Source organism: Tupaia chinensis, unplaced genomic scaffold, assembly GCF_000334495.1.
Source record: "Tupaia chinensis unplaced genomic scaffold, TupChi_1.0 Scaffold000217_1, whole genome shotgun sequence".
NCBI lineage: Eukaryota > Metazoa > Chordata > Mammalia > Scandentia > Tupaiidae > Tupaia > Tupaia belangeri.
Window position 1 is genome coordinate 726,836 of NW_006159692.1, and position 21,207 is coordinate 748,042.

Genomic DNA, 21,207 nt, shown 5'->3' on the forward strand with positions numbered 1-21,207 from the left:
GAGTTACAAAGACAGAAAAAGAGATTGAGAAGAAAAAGCAGGGAAAAAAAAAAAAAGATAAGGAGTTTGCAGTTTATATAAATTTGAGATCTGTAGTACATCCCTCTTTATGTCACTAATTAATTATGCATTTCTAGGTAAGTTAGTTCATTCTAAAGGGCCTACATTTATAGCCCTGTGTTTTAAAAATTGTATCAGGTTTTTTTTTAATGTTTTATGTTAAAAATCATCATAGTTCTCTATAAAAATTCTAAGGGGGAATTGCAATAAATATGTGATCCGCTAGATGGCAGTCTAGGCTTTCTAAGTGAATGCCTTTTTCACAGTTGCCTTAGGATGACTAATAATCAAATGAAAGCATATTTAAGATTTTCCAGAAAATATAAAGAAGGGTTGATATTAACTAATTCCTCCTACTGAGGTCTTATTTAGACTTGTAAAACAAGTAGAAAGCAGATGTTTTAACCCCTTTGATTTAGTCCACAGATGTTAAGAAATCTTGTGAGGATGGTCTAGTTTAACTCTTTACAGCCAGGGTTATTTCATAACAATGAAATAAGCGTGGAATAATATTAATGGGATCTGATTTTTAATTGCGTCAATGTGACATGCCAGAGACCCTCACCCTAAGTCAGATGTACCAAATCAATCATTCTTAAAGTTTTCATTATAGAGAGCTTACATGTACCACAATATTCACCCACTTAAAAAAACAAAAAAGGGAAAGGAAAAGGACCTGCTCCTCTTTCAGCATGATACATTTTTTTTAAATCAGTATCAATGTTATCATTTTTTATAGTAAGAAAAATTTTCTTATTTTTAAAGTTATGGCTCTTCAAAACAATTCTAAAGAAGAAATGAAAATCATATATAAGCAATAACCAATGATAATATAATTGTCAGACTCTTTTCTAAAAATGGAAAAGAAATGTAGACACATCTCTTTATCTTCTAAGTTAAAAAATATTTAGATTTTTTTTAATTGCCAGTAGGTACATGCACTCATCAAAGAGAGAGAGAGAAAGACAAGTACTCCCAATGGGGCGTGGTCACACCTCAATCTCTTCTCCTCCATTATTCCATCACATCAGGATTTGGTGCACACATATCCACCAAGCAAATTTTTGAAGCCACTAAGGACAAGATTCAAATGCATTCAGTCATGTGGGATTTGACTCACTATGCACGACACTTAACTGCTACACTATGGGACCAGTCCTTTAAATCTTTCTACGTTAATAATACATTACTACATTAATTATCACTAGCATTCCACTGGTCACAGGTAAATTTACACAAAAGTGTTCTGAGACAAGGTAATTTAACTGTAAAGTCTGGCCTTGCTCCTGTAACACCATCATAACATTGACAGATTTGATTCCATTTAAAGATGAGAAATTGGGACCAGCAGTTGGTGTAATAGCTATGTTGCAGGACTCCCATGTAGTCGACCGTGGTTGGAGTCTCAGACCCGGTAGCTTAAACTCACACCGGGCATGTGTGCGTGCATGCCCAAGATCCTAAGAGGAGAATGGAGAAGGGATTGTGATATAGCCATACCCCTGGGGGGAGGGGAGGTTCTTGACTACTATCTCTCTATCTCTCTGGTAAGCACAAGCACCCTATAGCAAAAATCTCCCTTTATAAAATTACTGTCCTTAAAGATAAACATATATATGGAAGAGTTGCCTCTAAATTTGGTAATCCTTAAAAATTTGAAGTAAAAAGGATCAACTAGATAAATAAAATAAAAGAACATCATTTATCAGGAAAGAGTCATTTAAAAGTAAAATGAAATTGGGAACAGCAGTTAGTGTAATGGCTATGTCGCTGAACTCCCCCATGTAGTCGACCGCGATTCGAGTCCAGGACCCGGTGGCTTAAACTCATACTGGGCGCGTGTGCGGGCGTGTCCAAGATCCCGAGGGGAGAATGGAGGAGAAGGGACTGTGGCATGGCCATCCCCCCTTGGGGGCGATTTCTTGCTTTCTGTCTCTCTATCTCTCTCTGTCTCTCTGGCGAGCCACGCCCTGTAGCAAAAACCTCTCCAAAAAAAAAAAAAAAGTAAAATAAAATTAATATGAGACTAAAAAGAGAACTTTTAAAGTCAAACGGTGTAATTATAATGAAGATCTATGATCAGTCAAATAAAAGCATGAGACTAAAAATGTCAAAACAAAACTCAGGAAAGACAGAAAGTTGATTTACCTCTCTCATACCAACACAACTGAAATACACACATATAAAATGAAGATATAGAAGATCTAAATAAATTATTAATTACTGGGTCATTAAATGTATCTTTGGAGTCATTCTAAACCATGGTGTTATGTTTTAGAAGTCACTATTAAAATATTGAGAAACATTTTCAAAATGCAATGTTGAAAGGTTTCCCTCAATACATAAAACCACATAGATTTTAAACATCAGAATATATCATTTACAGTATAACTGAATGTACCAACCAATATCTGTATTTTAGTAAAATGTTATGAAGACAGTCTCAAAATCAATCTAATTATTACATACCTCCATGGCAATAAATTATCCTACTTTAAATGACTGGCAACAAAATAGAAGTAGTTTCATGAAAGAGATCTTTGAAATTAGTTTCCCTTTTTTCCCCATAGATGTCTAATAAATATTCGAATTCCTTCCATATTATTATCACACATGATCATACTAGGAAAGAAGCTATATTGCTGCTACTGAATGGAATTAATACTCAAGGGGGAAGATTGCTTTCAAGATAAAATAGCAGCTTTGCTTTTCCAAAGAAAACAATTTATGCAATACTTCAAGTCTTTGACCCATAAACCATATTTATTATCATTTTGCCCTCTGAGAGTGGCACGACATACCTTTTCTCAATCAAACTCAATGACAATTGTATCTGCAAGAAAGTCAAAAGCTACATGCATGTCAGTATCCACTGCCACACCACATCCCCGATACATGTCAGCATCACCAGACTGTGCTTTGTTACAACTCATGGGCTTCAAGGCAAGATAAAGTATCCTCTAGAATTCAATGACTGATGGGGCAGGGTCAGTCAGACATGATAAAAGGCAAGAGAAAAACCAATAAAATCTGGTACAGGTAAGGCAAAGCAAAACCACAGAAAAGCTTCCTTTGTTTTGTTTTAATTGCCAGAGGTTACTATCTAAGGGTAAAGTGGAAATGTCAAAATAATTGCAAAATCTAAAGACATATAAAGGGTAAAAATAACACAAATTCACAAGATAAAATAATAGATTATGATTAAAATCTTGTCACTACTTCCTGGAAAAATTTTAATAGCAATGTCACTGGAGATAATAACAAATGAGAAGGATGTGTTAAAACAGTCTTTATGTACTAAGAAAACTTCAGATTGATATCACTAGTTATTGGTTTTATTCATTTTTTTTCCCAACCTCTACATCTACAGTATAGTATTAAGGTTCAACCACGTGAAATTGACGGTACACATCTGTCTTTTACTTACAAAATCAGTCTTGTATAGATCAACCTAGTAACAGTCACTATTCAAATATTGTTTTCTCATACCTAGATATTTGCAAAATAATACTTTATCAAATAAAAATATCCTATTTAAAAATATTCCCAAACATACAAACTGTATATACATTTAAAACATAAAAAGCATATAAATACATGACGTGCAACTGGAGAGCAATTTTTAAAAATACTCTGCCTTAATTTGCAAGTTCTAATCAGCATATTAAATGTACTTAATAATAAAATAATCCTCTGTTTAATAACATTCCCCAGAAGGTGATTATGAATAAATGCCAATAATTCACAGAGCCTACTGATAGCACTATAAAATCTTATTACAATATCAAATTTGATGGTAACTCATTAACTATTATTGCTATATGTAACAATAATTTCACCAGCTTCAAATGAACCACTATCTGAAACTTGAAAGGGTTAATTCATTAAGTACAACCACATTAAAAAAAAGCAGAAGATTCCTATTAGATTCTTTCTGCATTACAATGGAAGTAAGGTTGATCTTTTGAGGAGGAAGATGCCCAAGTCAGATTTAGATGATACAAAGAAACTCTACTTGGTGACAAGGTCATTCCCCCTATTTCCTTATCCCCTCTTTTCACATATTCCAGCTTTCTTTAGGAGCAACTGAGTCTCTGTGCAGCCCTCTATTTTGCCACAATCCAGTGAAATTTGAAACTCAAAACGAATACTCTCTGGAAAACATGAATAACTGGCATCATGAAGATACCAAGATCAAACTACTCAAGGTAGCTTGTTTCTTTGAAAACTACCCATTTGTTATTTCTCAGGTTGATAAAACAAAAGCTCAAACAAATCAGAATGTCTCAGGTTGATAAATCAAACATGTTTGCCTTCTTAAAACATTATCTATAACGGTTTAATATAATGGTTCATATGGTTCCACATCATATGAAAATTGATTCAGTATTAGAAAATAGTAACGTCTGACCACTGAATAACATATAGTCTACTTATCAACAACCCATCACAGTCCTCCTTAAAATATAACTTTGTTATCTTTGGCAAAAAAATAAAAGAAAACAAAAACCTGTTCTTTTGCCTTTATTACTTCAGATAGAGGAATTTTCTTTGAATTTTTGTTTCTTTATTATCTATTTTTTAACCATACTTTTAGCTCCTTCAGCATGATTTACTTACTCCTCTCCCATCCATCTCTTTTCTTATGCCTCTCTTTCAACTAGTCAATTTCCTCAAACAGAAGTAAATACCAGTAGTGCAATCAAAAGAGGAAAAAAAAAAAGAAAAGGAAATGAGGCAACCCAAGCAAGTTCCTGTATCAAAAACAAAACAAAACAAATTTTTCTTCAGGATACCCCAGAGAGACTTTTATTCATTTAGGCCAAACTGCTGCATATGATACTGACTTCTTAGAGGTATTAAGAAAAATGTTCCACTTTTAACTGGTTAAAAAAAATTTGTATGAGGCCAGTTCTATGGTCTGGTTATTAAGGTAGCTAGATTCTACATGGCCGACAGCACAGTTTGAGTCCTGAACCTGGTGGCTTGAAAAACATGCTGCGTGCATATGCATGCATGCTCAAAATTCTGAAAGGAGGGAGAGATGGAGGAGATAGAATTGTGATGTGACCTGCCAACTGGAGGATGCACTCCCCTGTCTTTCTCTCTGTCTCTCTGGTGAGGACACATGCTCTCTAGCTAAAAAAAAAAAAAAAAAAAAAAGAAATTTTATGGGTTTCACTTTAGACAAGACTAAAATCATGAACTGAGCCATAAATATTAGTTTTTAAAGCATGAAAACCCATCAGATCTAAAATATACCCTTTACTAAAAGAGTTAAACCAAATACACGCTCTTCAAAAGAAACCCCACTCTTTGAGGCAGATCAGTGGTAAAGGCAGACTCACAGTTCACGATGTCACCTTGAAGCTGCAGAATCTGAGGAACTGGCACTGTGAGGACAATGACATCAAACTGCTCAGGGGAGCCCGTTTCCTTGGAGACTTCCCACTTGTCATTTCTCAGGTTGATCTGGGTTACACGCTGTCTGAGGACGACTTCTGCACCTGCTCCAAAAGCAATATCAAGTTTGCATTATCAGGATTTTGTGAATTAAAAAAGCCAACAGTCATAAGCTGGATCCATTTGGGTGAACAAAATAGTCGATCTTGACTTCTTGAGTCCCCAGGGCTCTCTTTTTTGCTTTCTTTCTAATTTGGTGGGAGTTCCTTCCATTTTGGCACCTTTGAACCTCTTTATCAATGCCTGCTTTGGAGAAAATATGGTATCACAATTTAAAAAATAATAAAAATAGTAACCATAGCTACCTTTCACTAAGCATCTATGATATGCCAAGCACTTTGTACACCTTATACCAATTTATGTCATGGATAAAGAAATACAAGACAAGTCATGCAATGATTTCAAACTAACTACATTCATCTGACTTGAAAGCTCATCATCTTTGCAGAACAAGTACATAATTCAGCAAATGTGTTAACAATTCTCTCTAGAAATAGTGAGGAAAGCTATATTCCCTACTAAAGGAATTAATATTCCCTATTAAACAATGTAAGAAAGGTCTTTGTAAGAGAAATGCAAGTCTTCACTAATAGGTCAATTACCTTCATTGACAGGAACCAGATTTAAAAGAAACATGAACTAGAATACCCCCCATTACATTCTCCTTAACACCTATCAAAAAGATGTTTTAATAATTACTTCTCTAATTGTTTCCTATTGTCCTCTCCTAAGCTTTAAGATCCCTGAACCATAAATTATTCCTGTTTTTCTTCTATGTATAGCATATGTCATACAAGACACCAACAAATATTTGTTTAAAAGGCTAAATTATAAACCAGAAGTATAAGAAAGTACAGTTAGGGAGCCAGCAGATGGTGTAGTGGTTATGTTGCTAGACTCCCACATGACCAACAACAGTTCACATCCCAGACCCAGTGGCTTGAAACTCATGTTGGGTGCATATGTGTATGTGCCCAAGATCCCAGGAGGAAAATGCAGAAGAGGTTTTAGTGTGGCCATCCCTGCTGGGGGGTGATTTCTCACTTTCTCTTGCACTGTCTCTGTCTCTCTCTCTCTTTGGTGAATGCATGCATCCTATGGAAAAAAACCTCTAAAAAAAAGTACAGTTGGTTCATCGAGTCTCTTCACTGATACTCACTTCACATTTCAGTTTCTGTAAAACTTTGATTAAAAAAAAAAAATCTACTTTGGGACCAGCAGTTAGCATAATGGCTATGTCACTGGACTCCCACATAGTCGATCGCGGTTTGAGTCCCGGACCCGGTGGCTTAAACTCACGCCAGGCGCGTGTGCGTGCGTACCCAAGATCCTGAGAGGAGAATGGAGGAGAAAGGATTGCAGTGTGGCCATCCCCCCTGGAGGGTGATTTCTCACTTTCTATCTCTCTGTCTGTCTCTGTCTGTCTGGCGAGCACACGCACCCTATAGCAAAAACCTCTCCAAAAAAAGGAAAAAAAAAATCTACTTTAATTCAGCCTCATTTACAGAAAAAGATGAAAAATGAAACAAGAAAATAAGACACACCAAAAGAGTATGTTTATCATTGCCTGGGTCATCTCATGTTCCTAGTCACTAAACATACAGTTTAAGTCCACATTTATCCATGAAACTTCCCTTATGTCGCCACTCCAGCTCAATGTAATCATTCCTATGACATCGTCAGCCATCACTACCTTTACCACTTATTCTGACATAAATTAAAAATGTTTGCATGACTTAGTTACATTTCATTTATCCAATAATTCTCTAGCCTTTTCCAGGTTAAGTCTCCATACTTTTGTCTCTTTCACTGTCCCTAGAATAATGCACACCAGACTAAGCATTCAAATTGTTTAAATCAAATGCAATATTAGAAGAAATAGGATGCTAACAAGGTCAAAGGGTCAATATCTATTAGAGATCATGGACATCATTCTGTTCAAAGATTAGAGCAATAGACTGTACAATAGATAGTGTTCCAATGTGCCTGAGAACTTTTCTCCTGCTTGGAGAAGGTACAAATAATCATTGGAAATAATCAATGCTTTCAACTCACATCCACCATCTCTTTTATTCCCATCAAAATAGCTCTGCTTCACTGTTTTACTTATTTAGGATGTCTCACCCCACTTGCTTCACTTAGCCTACGGCTAGACCTCAGCTAAGTTAACTGATTCTGTATGTTTTATTCATTTATGCTTTCATATAATATTCCTTTGCAAAAATCATTATGTTGTTCTTGGTATGTGTATTTGAGGAGGTTGAGTTCACTAGCCTAGAAAACTTTCCAAGTCCCAGCTGAATGTCGTGGAAGTGTATCCAAATAGCCACAAGATGTTCTGTAAGGTGTATGTCAGTCTTTATCTAAGTATGAATCCCAGGCCCAGCAGCACCAGTGGCACCTGAAAACTAGAAATGCATATTTTCAGGCACCATGCAAACACGACTGAGCCAGAAACTCTGGGGACTGGGCCCAGCAATCTGTGTTTAGCAAACTTTCCAGGCTTGTTATGATAAACGCCAAATTAAAGTATGAGAATCATTGGAGTAGATGGATAGACCCAAATCTAACACTGCATCTGGCAAAAACAAAACAAAACAAACAAATACCTTAAGAAGTAGTATTTACTAAAAGGCAGGGGAACTGATATTATTAAACAGGAAGCCTTCCTTTCCAACTTCTAGGAGTGAAGTTTCTGGGAAAGTAGCATTTCTGGTGAAAGCAGTAACAGGTTGAGCATTCCTAATCCCAAAGATCAAAATCTAAAATGTGAACATTTTTGAGCTCTAATTGATGCCATAAGTGGAAAACTCTACACCTAACTTCATGTAACAGGTCACAGTCAAAATGCTGCAATACAAAAATAGTGTATAAAATCGCAACTTTAGTCCATGTGAATAAGGCATATATGAAACATTAATAAATTTCATCTTTAGAGTTGGGTCCCATCCCCATGATTTTGTTTTCTTTCTTTCTTTCTTTCTTTTTTTCTTGCTGTCAGGCGCTTGACCTCAACAAAGACAGACAGGGAGGGAAAGGGAGAAAAAATGAGTAAGTACTGCCCCTTGCCCCTTCTTCCCCCCTTCCCCCCAGGAGGATGACCACACTGCAATCACTTCTTTCTCTTTTTTTTTTTTTTTGAGAGGTTTTTGCTATAGGGCGCATGCACTCACCAGACAGAGAGAAAGAGACAGAAAGCGAGAAATCACCCCCCCAGGGGGGATGGTCACACCGCAATCCCTTCTCCTCCATTCTCCTCTCAAGATCTTGGGCACGCACACACACACGTGCCCGGCATGAGTTCTAAGCCACCAGGTCCGGGACGCGAACCGCGTTCGACTACGTGGGCATCCAGCGACATAGCCATTATGCTAACTGCTGGTTCCCACTGCAATCACTTCTCAACTCTTCTCTCAGGATTGTGGGCACACATGCACATGCACAGCATGTTATTCAAACCACCAGCTACGAGACCTGAACTGCAGTCTGCTATGTGGGATCCAACCACCTTCACCACCACTCCACCTCACTGGCCTGTTATCGCATTATGCATTTGCAAATATTCCAAAATTAAAAAAAAATTCTGAAACATTTCTTGTCCCAAATATTTCATATGAAGGGTATTTAACCTGTAAGAACTTACATAAAGATCATGTTAAAAATTTATAGGCTCTGGAAAGTTCCATCTTAAAATAATTAGAGACCTAGATAAATTTTCTTCAGCCACTTCTGAGCTTAGTAAATTTGATCATGTCCCTCTCTTGCATAAAACCCATGGATTGGTTTCACACTGCACTTAAGAAAGCATAAGTGTACCAGCAGTTGGTGTAATGACTATGTTGCTAGACTCCCATGTAGTCAACTGCAGTTCAAGTACTGGACCCGGGTGCATGTGTGCGCGTGCCCAAAATCCTGAGAGAAGAATGGACGAGAAGGGAATGCAATGTGGCCATACCCCCTGGGGGGTGATTTCTCGCTTTCTGTCTCTCTGTCTCTCTCTGTCTTTCTAGCGAGCGTACATACCCTATGGCAAAAATATCTCCAAAAAAAAGGAGAAAAGAAAGCATAAGGTCTTTAATGTTGCTTACAAAGATCCTTATGATTTGGCACTGCCTTAGTCCGGAGCTCCATCTCTTACCACTTTCTCCCACTTTAATTACCCTCCAGTCACAAAGATCTTTTGATTCCTTGGCTACACTAACCTCCTCCAGCTTCAGGACAGTTCCAACTTGATATGCCCACTGCAGAGAACCCTCATTATTCAGCTCTCGATCTAGTTCACTTTTGCTCACCCATGAAAACATCAGTTCCTTAGAGATGCTTTTCTTGACACATCATTCCCAATTCCTCTGATTAGATCTTTTTATTTTTTTTTAACTTTGCCAGAGGACACATGCATTCATCACAGGCAGACAGAGAGACAGAGAAAGAAGGAAAGTGAGAAAGCATGCCCCACTGGGTAATGGTCATGCTACAATCTCTTTTCATCCATTTGTCTGCCCTGTTGGGATTTGGGGCATACACGTATACACACCAGATATGTTTTTCAAGTTGCCAGGGACAAGACTTGAACTGCATGTTTGGCTATGTGGCAAGGCTGCCTTAACCACCAGGCCTCAGAGTCATCTCTAGATCTTTTTTATTACATGCCCTCTAAGTCTCACAATACTCTCTTTCTTTTTTCTTAGCGTCTATTATGGACCCTTTATAAAAATATATAATTAGTCTAATGTCTTTTCCCCTGCTACACTACAAGTAGGGGCCATATCACTTGTTTTTTTGCTGTTTCACCAGCACATAATAGTTAAGAAGAATTTTTAAAAATCTGTGGATTTCCATACGATTTCAGAAGACTAAGAATGTTTCAACACTTTACAAAAGCAAATGTGTTTCAGTTACACTCATTTAATTCTATCCCCAGCCCTACTCCTTTTTAAGGATAAAACTAAATGTATTTTTTCCTATAACTTCTCACAACTAGGTTTTAGTGAATGGCAATCAGAACTGCTGAGATAGAATATGAAGAGATGTAAATAACCCCAAATCAAACACACTGCTTAAAGCAAAAAGGAAAAAGCCTACCCAGAGTCTGTATGCTGTCCTCTAACTTCTTTAGAAAGATACTCTAAGGGATGGGTCTCATAATCATCCACCCGAGAGAAAAAGTGAGATAGAACCTAGGCTCACTTCCCCTACTTCAATTTTAGAAAGAAAATAAACACAAAAGTGTAAAAGGAGAGACTAATAAAAGTAAATTTTACCAGACAGAAACCATCCAAGCTGATACCATCTGCAACTTAAAACCATCTTTTCTAATAAATCAACTCTAAGAAGTTATATTGTACATGCTGACTTTCTCCAATTGCTAGCTAATTAATGCCCCTTTTAAGTCAGTTGATAAAATAAAAACAAACAAATGCAACAGTAGTCTTTTTTATTGGTAGGCTAAACCAAATAAAACCTTATAACTCTGTGTCCTAGAGGCTAAATTAATTGTCTTATGAATGATTTAATAACATGGGATATTATTAAAAAGGAAAAGCACTTGGCACATCACTCTCCACACATCATAGGCAGGAATCATCAGGTGACCAATCTTCCAGAATGAGAAACAAATAAGACATAGTCACCCCTTCCCCCTGAGTTGGGGACTAGTTGATAATAAGGGAAACTAGGAAAGAGGGGCTATGAGACTGTTTTGTTAAGCCACCTGTCTACTGACACTTAGTACTGGGTGAGAGGGGACAATCTCTCAGACTACAAAGGAAAAAAAACAAGGTCAGAGGAGGTCCCACAAAATAAATTAAGTCAGAAGGTAGGACACCTTTCATAGCATTCCAGGGTATAGTTAATAGAAAAATATAAGAAGGTGTCAAGGGCATTCCAATTCTGTTATTTACTAGCCAAGACACCTTAGACAAAGTATTTAAGTTATCCCGAGAATCATTTTTCGTATAGTAAATGAGAATAATGATAACTACCTTGACAGGTTGTTATGAGAATTAGAATGATGCATGCAAAGTGCCTAACTCAGTTGAACAGTTAACACTTGATAAAGGATGGCTGGAGTCACTTTTGCTATTTTGAATCTTCCCACATTAGCAATAATGACACCTAAAAATAGAATAAAATTTATGTTTCGCTCACAGAGATTGTATTATTGGAGAAGGTAGACAGTGGATAAAACCGATGTCAATAAAGACAGCTTTCTGTGTAGTGAGGTAAATGTGAACACATAAGACAATAAACAAAATAGAACATAAACTCAAGAGACAAGTCTATGTCCTCCTGCCCTTGACTTGTTGAGAGTGGCTTTAAAGTTTGAACTACTCTAAAGCATTAGAGATTAGACAGTTCCCATGTAGATCTAATTCCCTGGAAGTCTGCTCCCAAATTAATAACCACTGGTTGGTCCATCAGATTGTAGGTTGTAAATTCAGCCATAGTCCAAAATGCAGAGAATTTGGAGGGACCTAGAAATTTCATTTCTTATGAACTGGAGATATATGAAGGTCAGCTTTATTAAAGTAACTTTTTTTTTTTTTGGAGAGATTTTTGCTATAGGGCGTGTGCGCTCGCCAGACACACAGAGAGAGACATAGAGACAGAAAGTGAGAAATCAACCCCCAGGAGGGATGGTCACGCCGCAATCCCTTCTCCTCCATTCTCCTCTCGGGATCTTGGGCACGCACGCACATGCGCCCAGTGTGAGTTTTAAGCCACTGGGTCCGGGATGCGAACCGCGGCCGACTACGTGGGAGTCCAGCGACATAGCCATTATGCTAACTGCTGGTTCCCCTTAAAGTAACTTTTTAAAAGAGATATATATATATATATATTTTTTGCTATAGAGTGCATGTGCCCATGAGAGAGACAGAGAGACAGAAAGTGAGAAATCACTCCCCCTGGGGGGATGGCCAACCTTAATCACTTCTCCTCCATTCTCCCCTCAGGACTTTGGGCACACATTCACACGCACCTAGTTTGAGTTTTAAGCCATCAGGTCTGGGCCTGGAACAGCAGTTGACTACATGGCAGTCCAGCAACATAAACATGTCATCTGCTGGTCCCCAGACTATTTTTTTAAATTAACATTTATCATGAGATTACTATGTGCCTGATCTACTATTTTCTCAATCTGAGTATGCGTTACATCCTTATTCCTTAAAATGTTTTGTACTAAGTACTGTCTTCACTCTCATTTTTTCAATGGTGTACAGATTTTTAGGCATTTTTTTTTCTTTAAAATTTTTCTTGAAGCCAGCTAGTGGCATAGTGGTTAAGATCCTGGAGGACCAGTAGTTAGCGTAATGGCTATGTTGCTGGACTCCCATGTGGTCAACCATGGTTTGTGTCCCGGACCTGGTAGCTTAAAACTCATACAGGGCACATGTACGTGTGTGCCCAAGATCCCAAGAGGAGAATGGAGAAGAAGGGACTGTGGTGTGGCCATCCCCCTGGGGGGGTGATTACTCTCTTTCTGCCACTTTGTCTCTCTCTGTTTTTCTGGTGAGCACACGTGCCCTATAACAAAAAACCTCTTCAAAAAAAAAAAAAAGATCCTGGATCCCATATGGCCAACTATGTGGTTTGAGTCCTGGATCCAGCAGCCTAAAAAAACATTCCAGGTGTGTATGTGCATATGTCCAAAATCTTCAGAGGAGAATGGAGGAGAAGGGATCGCAGTATGGTCATCCCCCTGGAGGGTGATTTCTCGCTTTCCCTTTCTGTGTTTCTTTCTGTCTCTTTCCAGTGAGAGCATGCACCCTATAGCAAAACAAAAACAAAATTATAATTTTTTTTTTTTGCTGACCTAGAATGATTATACCTATTTGTGGGGTACAATGTGATTTTTCAGTAGAAAAATACAACATGTGTTGACTAAAATAAGGTAATTAGTATAACTCCCATCTAAGCCGATTGTCATTACTTTGTGTTGAGAGCATCCAGAATCCTTTTTTAATTACTCTGATATATACAGTAAATTGTTGTTCACTACATTCATTATACTGTATTCTATAACTCTACAAATTGTTCTGCTTATCTATGTGTAATTTTGTTTTCATTAATCAACCACCCTCTAACTCTCCTCTAAATCCTTCTTGGCCTCTAACAGTCATTCATCAACTTGTTCTATGCTATTTTCTTCAGATTCCACACGTAAGTGAGAACATGTGGTATTTCTCTTTCAATGCCTGGTTTATTTTACTAAACATAATAGCTCCAAACTAGGCTTTTTTTTTTTAATCTCAAGTGATGGAATTTAAGTCATTTTTATGTGTGTGTTGTGTGTGTGTATATGTATACACTTCTTTATACATTCTTTGCTAATGGACACTTAAGATAATTCCATATATTGGCTATTGTGTATAAATGGTACTGGAAAACATGGACTTATGTTTGCAGAAGAATGAAACTACTCTCACCATAAACAAAAATCAACTCAAAATAAAAACTTAACACTATGAAACTACTATTAAAAAAAACATAGGGAAACACTTCAGAACATGGTGATGGGCAAACCTCAAAAACATTGGCAACAAAAGTAAAAAAAAAAAAATGAAAAAAACAAATGGGACTATATCAAACTAAAAATTTTCTGTATAGAAAAGGAAACAATAAGCAGAGTGAAGAAACAACCTACAGAATGAGAGAAAATATTTGTAAGTGATACATCTGGGAATGAATTAATAACCAGAATATCTAAGGAAATTAAAACAACTTAGCACCAAAAAAATAAATAACCTAATCAAAACGTGGGCACATATTGAGAAATAAATATTTCTCAAAAGATTTTAAAACTTTTCTAGTATTAAATAGCTAGAAAGGGCTGGCAGGACACTGAATCCAGGTTATTCTGATTCTAGGGTCTGTCATAATTTATATTGTGAAAAAATTTTAATGTTTTTGTAAACCTTTTATAGGATAAAAAGCTTTAAAAATACCTTAAAGATGTTTATGGGATATAATGATAAAATTAAAATGTTATAAATAGGTTTCACTATATCTTATAATCGTTGATCTTGGAATAGAAAGAAAGAAATCTTGAAGTATTACGAAGACAGAATTAAAATTAGTAAAAGTTTACATAAACTTAAATTCTATAAACCTGGAACTCAATTGTATAAAAATTCATTTTTAAAACAGCATAAAGAAAACATGTTACAAAATAGACTTACTATTGATTTACATCAATTTTTTTCCTGCTATTTTTCTGTATTTCTTAAATTTTCTACTAGGAATATATAATTCTTTTATTAGAAAGTTACTTTTTGAGGCCTATGATAATGTGCACTTGATGCTGCTACTCGGCAGGCTGAAGCCACATGGGAGGCCTGGATTCGATTCCTAGCCTGCCCTAAAAGCTGGGTGAAGTGGCATGAACCTATGCTCCAAGCTATTCCAAAGGCTGGGCAGGAAGGTTAAGACAAAGCAAGACTCTGGCAGAAAAAAAAAAAAAAAAAAGAGTTACATTTGAAATAAATAATACTAACATTTTGAATAATGAAAAGAAAATCTAAAAAACTGTCACCAAAGCCTTGACTACTGAAAATGTAAAAAGCTTTTCATTAAGAATTGATTAAATTAGAACTGATGGACATCTAGTGTACGTATACAAACTTAGATGTATGTAGTATAGCCTGTATGATTCTTTTTATTTTTTAAAGAATTACTTATATAATCTTATTTATTATTAGTAGTATTGTTGTTGTTTTATTTTATTTACTGTAGGGCATGCATGCTCACCACAGAGAGAGAAAGAGAGAGACAGAGTGAGAAAGCAAGCCACCAGGTCCACAACTAGAACTGTGGTTAGCCACGTGGGAGTCCAGCACCTTAACCACCATGCCACTTCCTAGCCCCTGCCTATATGCTTCTTACTGGACCACCACTGGATATGTGCTCTGTCACTGACTGAAATGTTGTTGTGTATAAACTACTTATATGAGAGGATTTCAAAAAGTTTGTGGAAAATGTGTACTATAAATAAACTACACAAGGCTTTCAAAATTGTTTGCACCTATATAAACTCATATGTTTAATTATACTTTTCCTTCCATGATCTTTTAAAAGTCCCCTCATATTAGAACTATTCCATGTGCAAGGTACTGTTAGAGTCTGTGTGAGTAACGAACAACTAAATGTAATCTCTCTCCTAAGAGTTGTCAAAGCAAAAATAGAAGATAAAACATACATATTCCCCATAAAATCTAACAAAATTAGGGAGTAGGGGCAAAGTATTCAAGGAATACTCTTCTCCCAGAATATCAGTTCTATGAGGGCAAGGACTTTGGTTCTTCTATCATCGGTACCTAAAACTTGGCATATAGTAAGCATTCAATAAATGTTTATTGAATGAGAGGATTATGTAAGTATGCATAAATGCATGTGAATATATGTACTTGAGGATTTTAGTATGTACACACACCTAACTTGGGTCAAGTGAAAGTCATAATGGAAATAAGATTTTTTTTTTAAAAAATGATAGGGTGGCACTATATGAAGGTGATGGTAACTTTCCACAAAATATATAATAGTATTATCTTCTGTGATAGTGATTTTTTTTTCTTTTAGATTTTTGCCATAGGCCACATTTGCTTGTCATAGAGAGAGGAAATTTAGAAGTCACTTGTCAAGGAGGATCGCCATGCTGCAATTCTTTCTCCTCTTGGGATTTGGGGCATGCACACACATGCATCAGGCATGTTTTTCAAGTCACCAAGTCTGAGACTCAAACACCTCAGTCAGCCATATGGGGTTCAGTGCTTTAACCACCATGTTATCTACTGACCCTTTGATGGTTAATTTTAAGCATTATCTTGACTGGGCCACAGGATGCCCAGATAACTGGTCACAGATTATTGTGGGTGTTTCTGTGAGGGATTTTTTTGTTGTTTTATAAGATTAACATTTAAATTGGTAGGCTGAATAAAACAGACCGCCCTCTCTAATACAAGTGAATCTTAATCAATTAGCCAAAAGCCTAAATAGGATAGAAGCCTGACCTTCCTCCAGCTAAAGGAGAATTCTTCCTGCCTGATAACCTTTGAACTGGGTCATCATCTTTTTTCCTCATTCAGGTTAGAATTGAGACATGAGCTCTTTTTGGCTGCTGGCCTAGAACTATATCATTAGCTCTCCTGGATATCTACCTTGCCAACTTACCCTTTATACCGTGACTTGCTAGCCTCCATAATTTGATGACCTAATTGCTTATTATAAATATTTCTCTCTCTTCACATGTATATCAGTTATCCTATTAATTGTTTCTCTGAAGAACTCTAACACACCATTATAGACTGAATCTTGGATAGAGAAATGGTCTAACCCACAGTGATATTTGTTACATTCTCATACTGTGTATTAAATTTAATTGACTTCTCTCATGCCTAGTATCAGGAATTGTGAGGGTTCTCTGTAGGTAATATTATATGAGAAAGACCAAAACAGAAATTATTCCAGAAATAGCTTATTACAAAAAAAATTTTAAAAAAAGACAAAAAAAAAAAGTTATCATCCTATACCTTTCCTCATGATCTTGCATTGGGTACTTTACAGATTGATGCTAATCAAGAATCTTAACTGTTTCAAAAATAAAAACAAAGACAAATCATTTACCATGTGAGATAAGTTCTATTTACTTTTTTTTTTTTAAAGTATCTTCAAAACATTCATAAGATAAACAGGGAGCTAATGAAAACCCTAATATCAGGTCATCAGCAAAGTCATGACACATTTTTGCATGGAAAATATGTCATGACTTTTCCAACCTCATAGAAAATGGAAAAAGGATGGCTTGGCCCCATAGTCCAGTGGTTAAGGGAGCTGGATCTCACATGACTGATTATGATTCAAATCTCAGCATAGATAGCATCAAAAACAAGTTGTGTGTGTCTAGGTTTGTGTATGCCCAAAACCCTGACAGGATGGAAAAATGTAAGAGAAGGGTTGTAATATGACTGCCCATTCAGGGTTGCTTTCTCCTTCTATCTCTGGATCACTCTGGTGAATAGATATATCCTCTAGCAATAAAGCAAAACAAAATATAGGATGGGCCAACCTGTGGCTTAGTGGTTAAAGCAACTGGATCCCATATGGCAACCTTTGTAGTTCAAATTCTGGACCCAGTGGCTTGATGAACATATCAGGTGCATGTGTTTGCATGCCCAAAATCCCAAAAGGAGGGAGAAAAGGAGAAGAATGGATTGCAGCATGACCATTCCCCATAGAGTGCTTTCTCACTTTCCCTTTCTCTTTCACTCTCCCTCTCTGTCTCTCTTCAGTAAGTAAGAGTCCTCTAGCAAAATTTTATAAAAACAAAATAAACAAAGACTATGAATAAGACAGTCAAGAGAAAAAAATTGCTAAGACCTATTTAACAACAGACACACAAACTCATTCATAATTAAGATAATGAAAATCAGGGCCAGAGGTGGTGTGGTAGTTAAGGTGCGGGACTCCCACATAGAGGAATGTAGTTTGAGTCTCAGGCCTGGTGGGTTGGATTCTCATTTTCCCTCTCTCTCTCTGTCTTTCTCTAGTGAGTACAGAGCACAGTTTCTGTAGCAAACTAAAAGATAATAATAATCATGATAAAATTAAGTAAGTAATTCTTTAAAAAAGAAAATTAAAATTAAGACCACAAAAAGATACCATTTTAAACTTATTAAATTAACAAAAATTTTAAAGTTCTATAATACTCATATGTGAGGCAAGAGATATTCTGACTCACTATTAATGAGGTATATGTGACACAACCTAATTAAGTTTAAAATGTATGTGCCATCGGCCACCATATGGTGTGGGGGTTCAGACGCTGGATCCATGTGCCTGAGTCTGCATCTAAGAGTCCTGGACCTGGTGCCTTGAAAATCATGCCAGGCATGTGTGTATCCATGCCCCAAATCCTAAGAAGAGAATGAAGCAGAATAGACTGCAGCATGGCCATCCTTCCTGAAGAGTGATTTCTCTTTCCCTCTTTCTCTGGATCTCTGTCTCTACAGCAAATGCACACACCCTATAGGGGAAAAAATTCTAAAAGAAACCACTCAAAACAAAAGTGCATGTGCCGTTTGATGTGTCTACTGTTAAAACTGATCCTGCAAATATGCTTACAAATATGTGTCAAAGTTATACACATACTAATATTTTATTAGCAAAAAAATAATTTACTACCCCAGGAACCAGCAGTTAGCGTAATGGCTATGTCACTGGACTCCCATGTAGTCAACCGCAGTTCGCATCCTGAACCCGGTGGCTTAAAACTCACGCCGGGCACGTGTGCGTGCGTGCCCAAGATCCCAAGAGGAGGATGGAGAAGGGATTGCAATGTGACCATCCGCCCTGGGGGGTGATTTCTTGCTTTCTGTCTCTATGTTTCTCTCTGTCTGTCTGGTGAGCGCACGTGCCCTATAGCGAAAAAAAAATCCTCTCAAAAAAAATAATAATAATAATTTTCTACCTCAAATAGCTTAAATATTTACCAGAAAGGTAATAGTTAAGTATATGATGTATATAATATATTTTATTATATATTTTGTATATAATAAATGAAACACGTTGAATTTCCTGATACAAAAATAGACACAAGAAAAGAACCAAAGTACAAAAACAGTTTAAATAAAATAATTCCTTTTGTGTACAATTTTAAAAAGAATATGTAAATATATTAATATAAAAAGAGACAGCCATGTAGTGTAATAGATACATAAACATTTTTAGAAGCATACACAGAAAGCTGTTATCAGCTTTAAGGGAAGGAAAACTAGTTATTGAGTGACAAACAGAAGAACGTCTACTTTTTAAGCTTTCTGTATCCTATGAACATTTAATTATGTATTTAACTTTTATTTTTAAATGCTAATTTTTTAAAAAAGCAGAGAAAGTCTTATTCCCACCTGATTCTTTCAAGTAATGCTTAATAATCGAAGAAACTCCTTGAGGTGCCATAAAATTACAATCTCCTTCTTTCATCAACATTCCTTCAATAGGAGAGGTAAGAGGCTTCAAAAGGCCATGAGCTAACAGTTCATCATAAAAACTGAAATAAATCAATATATATAATTTAAGTATATACTATGATTAGCTTTAAAATACTATAGTGTATTCTCTTCCAAGAATTCTTAGAGATTATAATTCTAAATTATAAATAGAAATCTTCAGATGGTCAACTCAGTGTATGTTTTGTATTAAATAAAACTTTTTATTCAAATGAAGAACAGAAATAGTTTTGAGAATCCATAGGTCTTTGGCTGATATTAGCTAAAGACCTATTTCTCCATGTATTTCAAAATTATAGTCAATTAAATTTAACAGAATATTCAGTAAACAAATTTTATATTTAGTTAAGAAGACTGGTTTCCATCACATCTATCTGTCCTATTCCTCAATGCTACAGACTAACTGATATTTGAGTCTACTGATATATGCTCTATGTTATTTCATTTGATCTTCACAGCAACCATATAATGCAGGTATTGCATTTCATACTTTACTCAGGTTAATCTTTTACAGCTAAAAACACCAGCAATGATAATGTAATAATTTCTGTTGTAAGAGCAAAGTTTCACCATGTTAAAAATAGATGACTTGCACCTTTTTACATCATACAGCTACTAAGACTGGTTCTATTCCTTGGAACTAACTCACCTTTGGTGTTTTGTGGCATACTGAGGAGTGCAGGTGATGTACTGAGCACCCAAGTCAACTGTGCACTGTGGATTATGAGGACTGCTAGCAGTAGTCATTCTTCCCCCTGGAATGAATCCACAGGAAAATCTCAGCGCATTAGAATGAGTCTTTTCCAATTAATACAATTCAACCCAGATTACCCCAAATTGATTTCTTTAAAAATATATTAAGAAACATACTATTTAAATTGAAATCTTTGTCACCTAACATTGTCAGGAGGTAGCTAACAGGGACAATCTGGTCACCAATTGTGCGTTTGTCTAATCCTTTTCAAGAGGGGAAAAAAAGGCTCATGAGTAATGCAGCAGTGTCCCACTGTTTGTAGTACATATATTTCATAATGTGAATAAAAGAATGAATGAAGAATAATAAAGCAAAATGATGAATGGATGTCAGAATGAATGGATTAACGAAAGCCCTTTCATTCATTTCAGTGAGGTTTCCTGAGAATGACAGACTTCCGTCCACCGGGCACTTGGCGATCCTCAGAATCTGGAGAAAGTTGCAAAGGCCCAGACCGGTCACGATCAGCCTCCATGTATCTGGGAGCAGCAGCAGGCCCGGCTCCCGCGGCGGACACACGGGCCCCCTGGTGTTCTCTGGACTGCCGCCAGGCTCCAGCAGGGGTCGCCGCCCCACATCGCCCGCTTCCGGCCTCCTCGCGGGCGGCGGAAGTCTCCCCTCACGTGACGAGGCGCGCGCTGCGCAGGGGCCGCTGCCGGCCGCCGGGGCCTGAGGCACGGCTTTCCCTCCCCAGGCCCCGCGGTGCCCGGCCACGTTACGTCTGAGGCCCGCGTGGCGCGGCCCTTCTCCCGGGTTTTGGCCGTTGTCCAACCCACCTGAGTCCCCCGCCTTGTCCCACACAGCCAGGTGTAAAGGACCGCACGTCTCCCTCCTCAGCAGTGCGGCGCACAAGCTTCCGGTCAGCCCGGCGCCGACGATCAGCACTCGCGCCATGGCGGGACCGAGCCGCGGGCAGCGCCGTGTGCGCAC

General features: G+C 37.2%; 1 protein-coding gene across 4 annotated transcripts in view; it reads right to left on the reverse strand.

Moving 5' to 3' along the window:
- The window catches only part of RNLS (renalase, FAD dependent amine oxidase), a 329,554-nt gene extending 308,353 nt beyond the window's left edge, over nucleotides 1–21,201 (reverse strand). Inside the window, exons 1-4 of one of the 4 annotated variants that reach the window (XM_006147597.2) lie at nucleotides 21,054–21,201; nucleotides 20,173–20,278; nucleotides 19,422–19,564; nucleotides 5,409–5,567 (exon numbers count right to left, since the gene is read on the reverse strand). In XM_006147597.2, coding sequence (XP_006147659.1) covers nucleotides 5,409–5,567; nucleotides 19,422–19,564; nucleotides 20,173–20,278; nucleotides 21,054–21,171 — 526 coding nt within the window. In that variant the 5' untranslated portion in view covers nucleotides 21,172–21,201. Of the gene's footprint in view, nucleotides 1–5,408; nucleotides 5,568–19,421; nucleotides 19,565–20,172; nucleotides 20,279–20,393; nucleotides 20,638–20,672; nucleotides 20,827–21,053 lie in introns of those variants that run through there. The other 3 variants (XM_006147599.3, XM_006147598.3, XM_006147600.3) reach the window with 3 other exon arrangements.
- Between the last annotated feature and the right edge of the window lie 6 nt (nucleotides 21,202–21,207).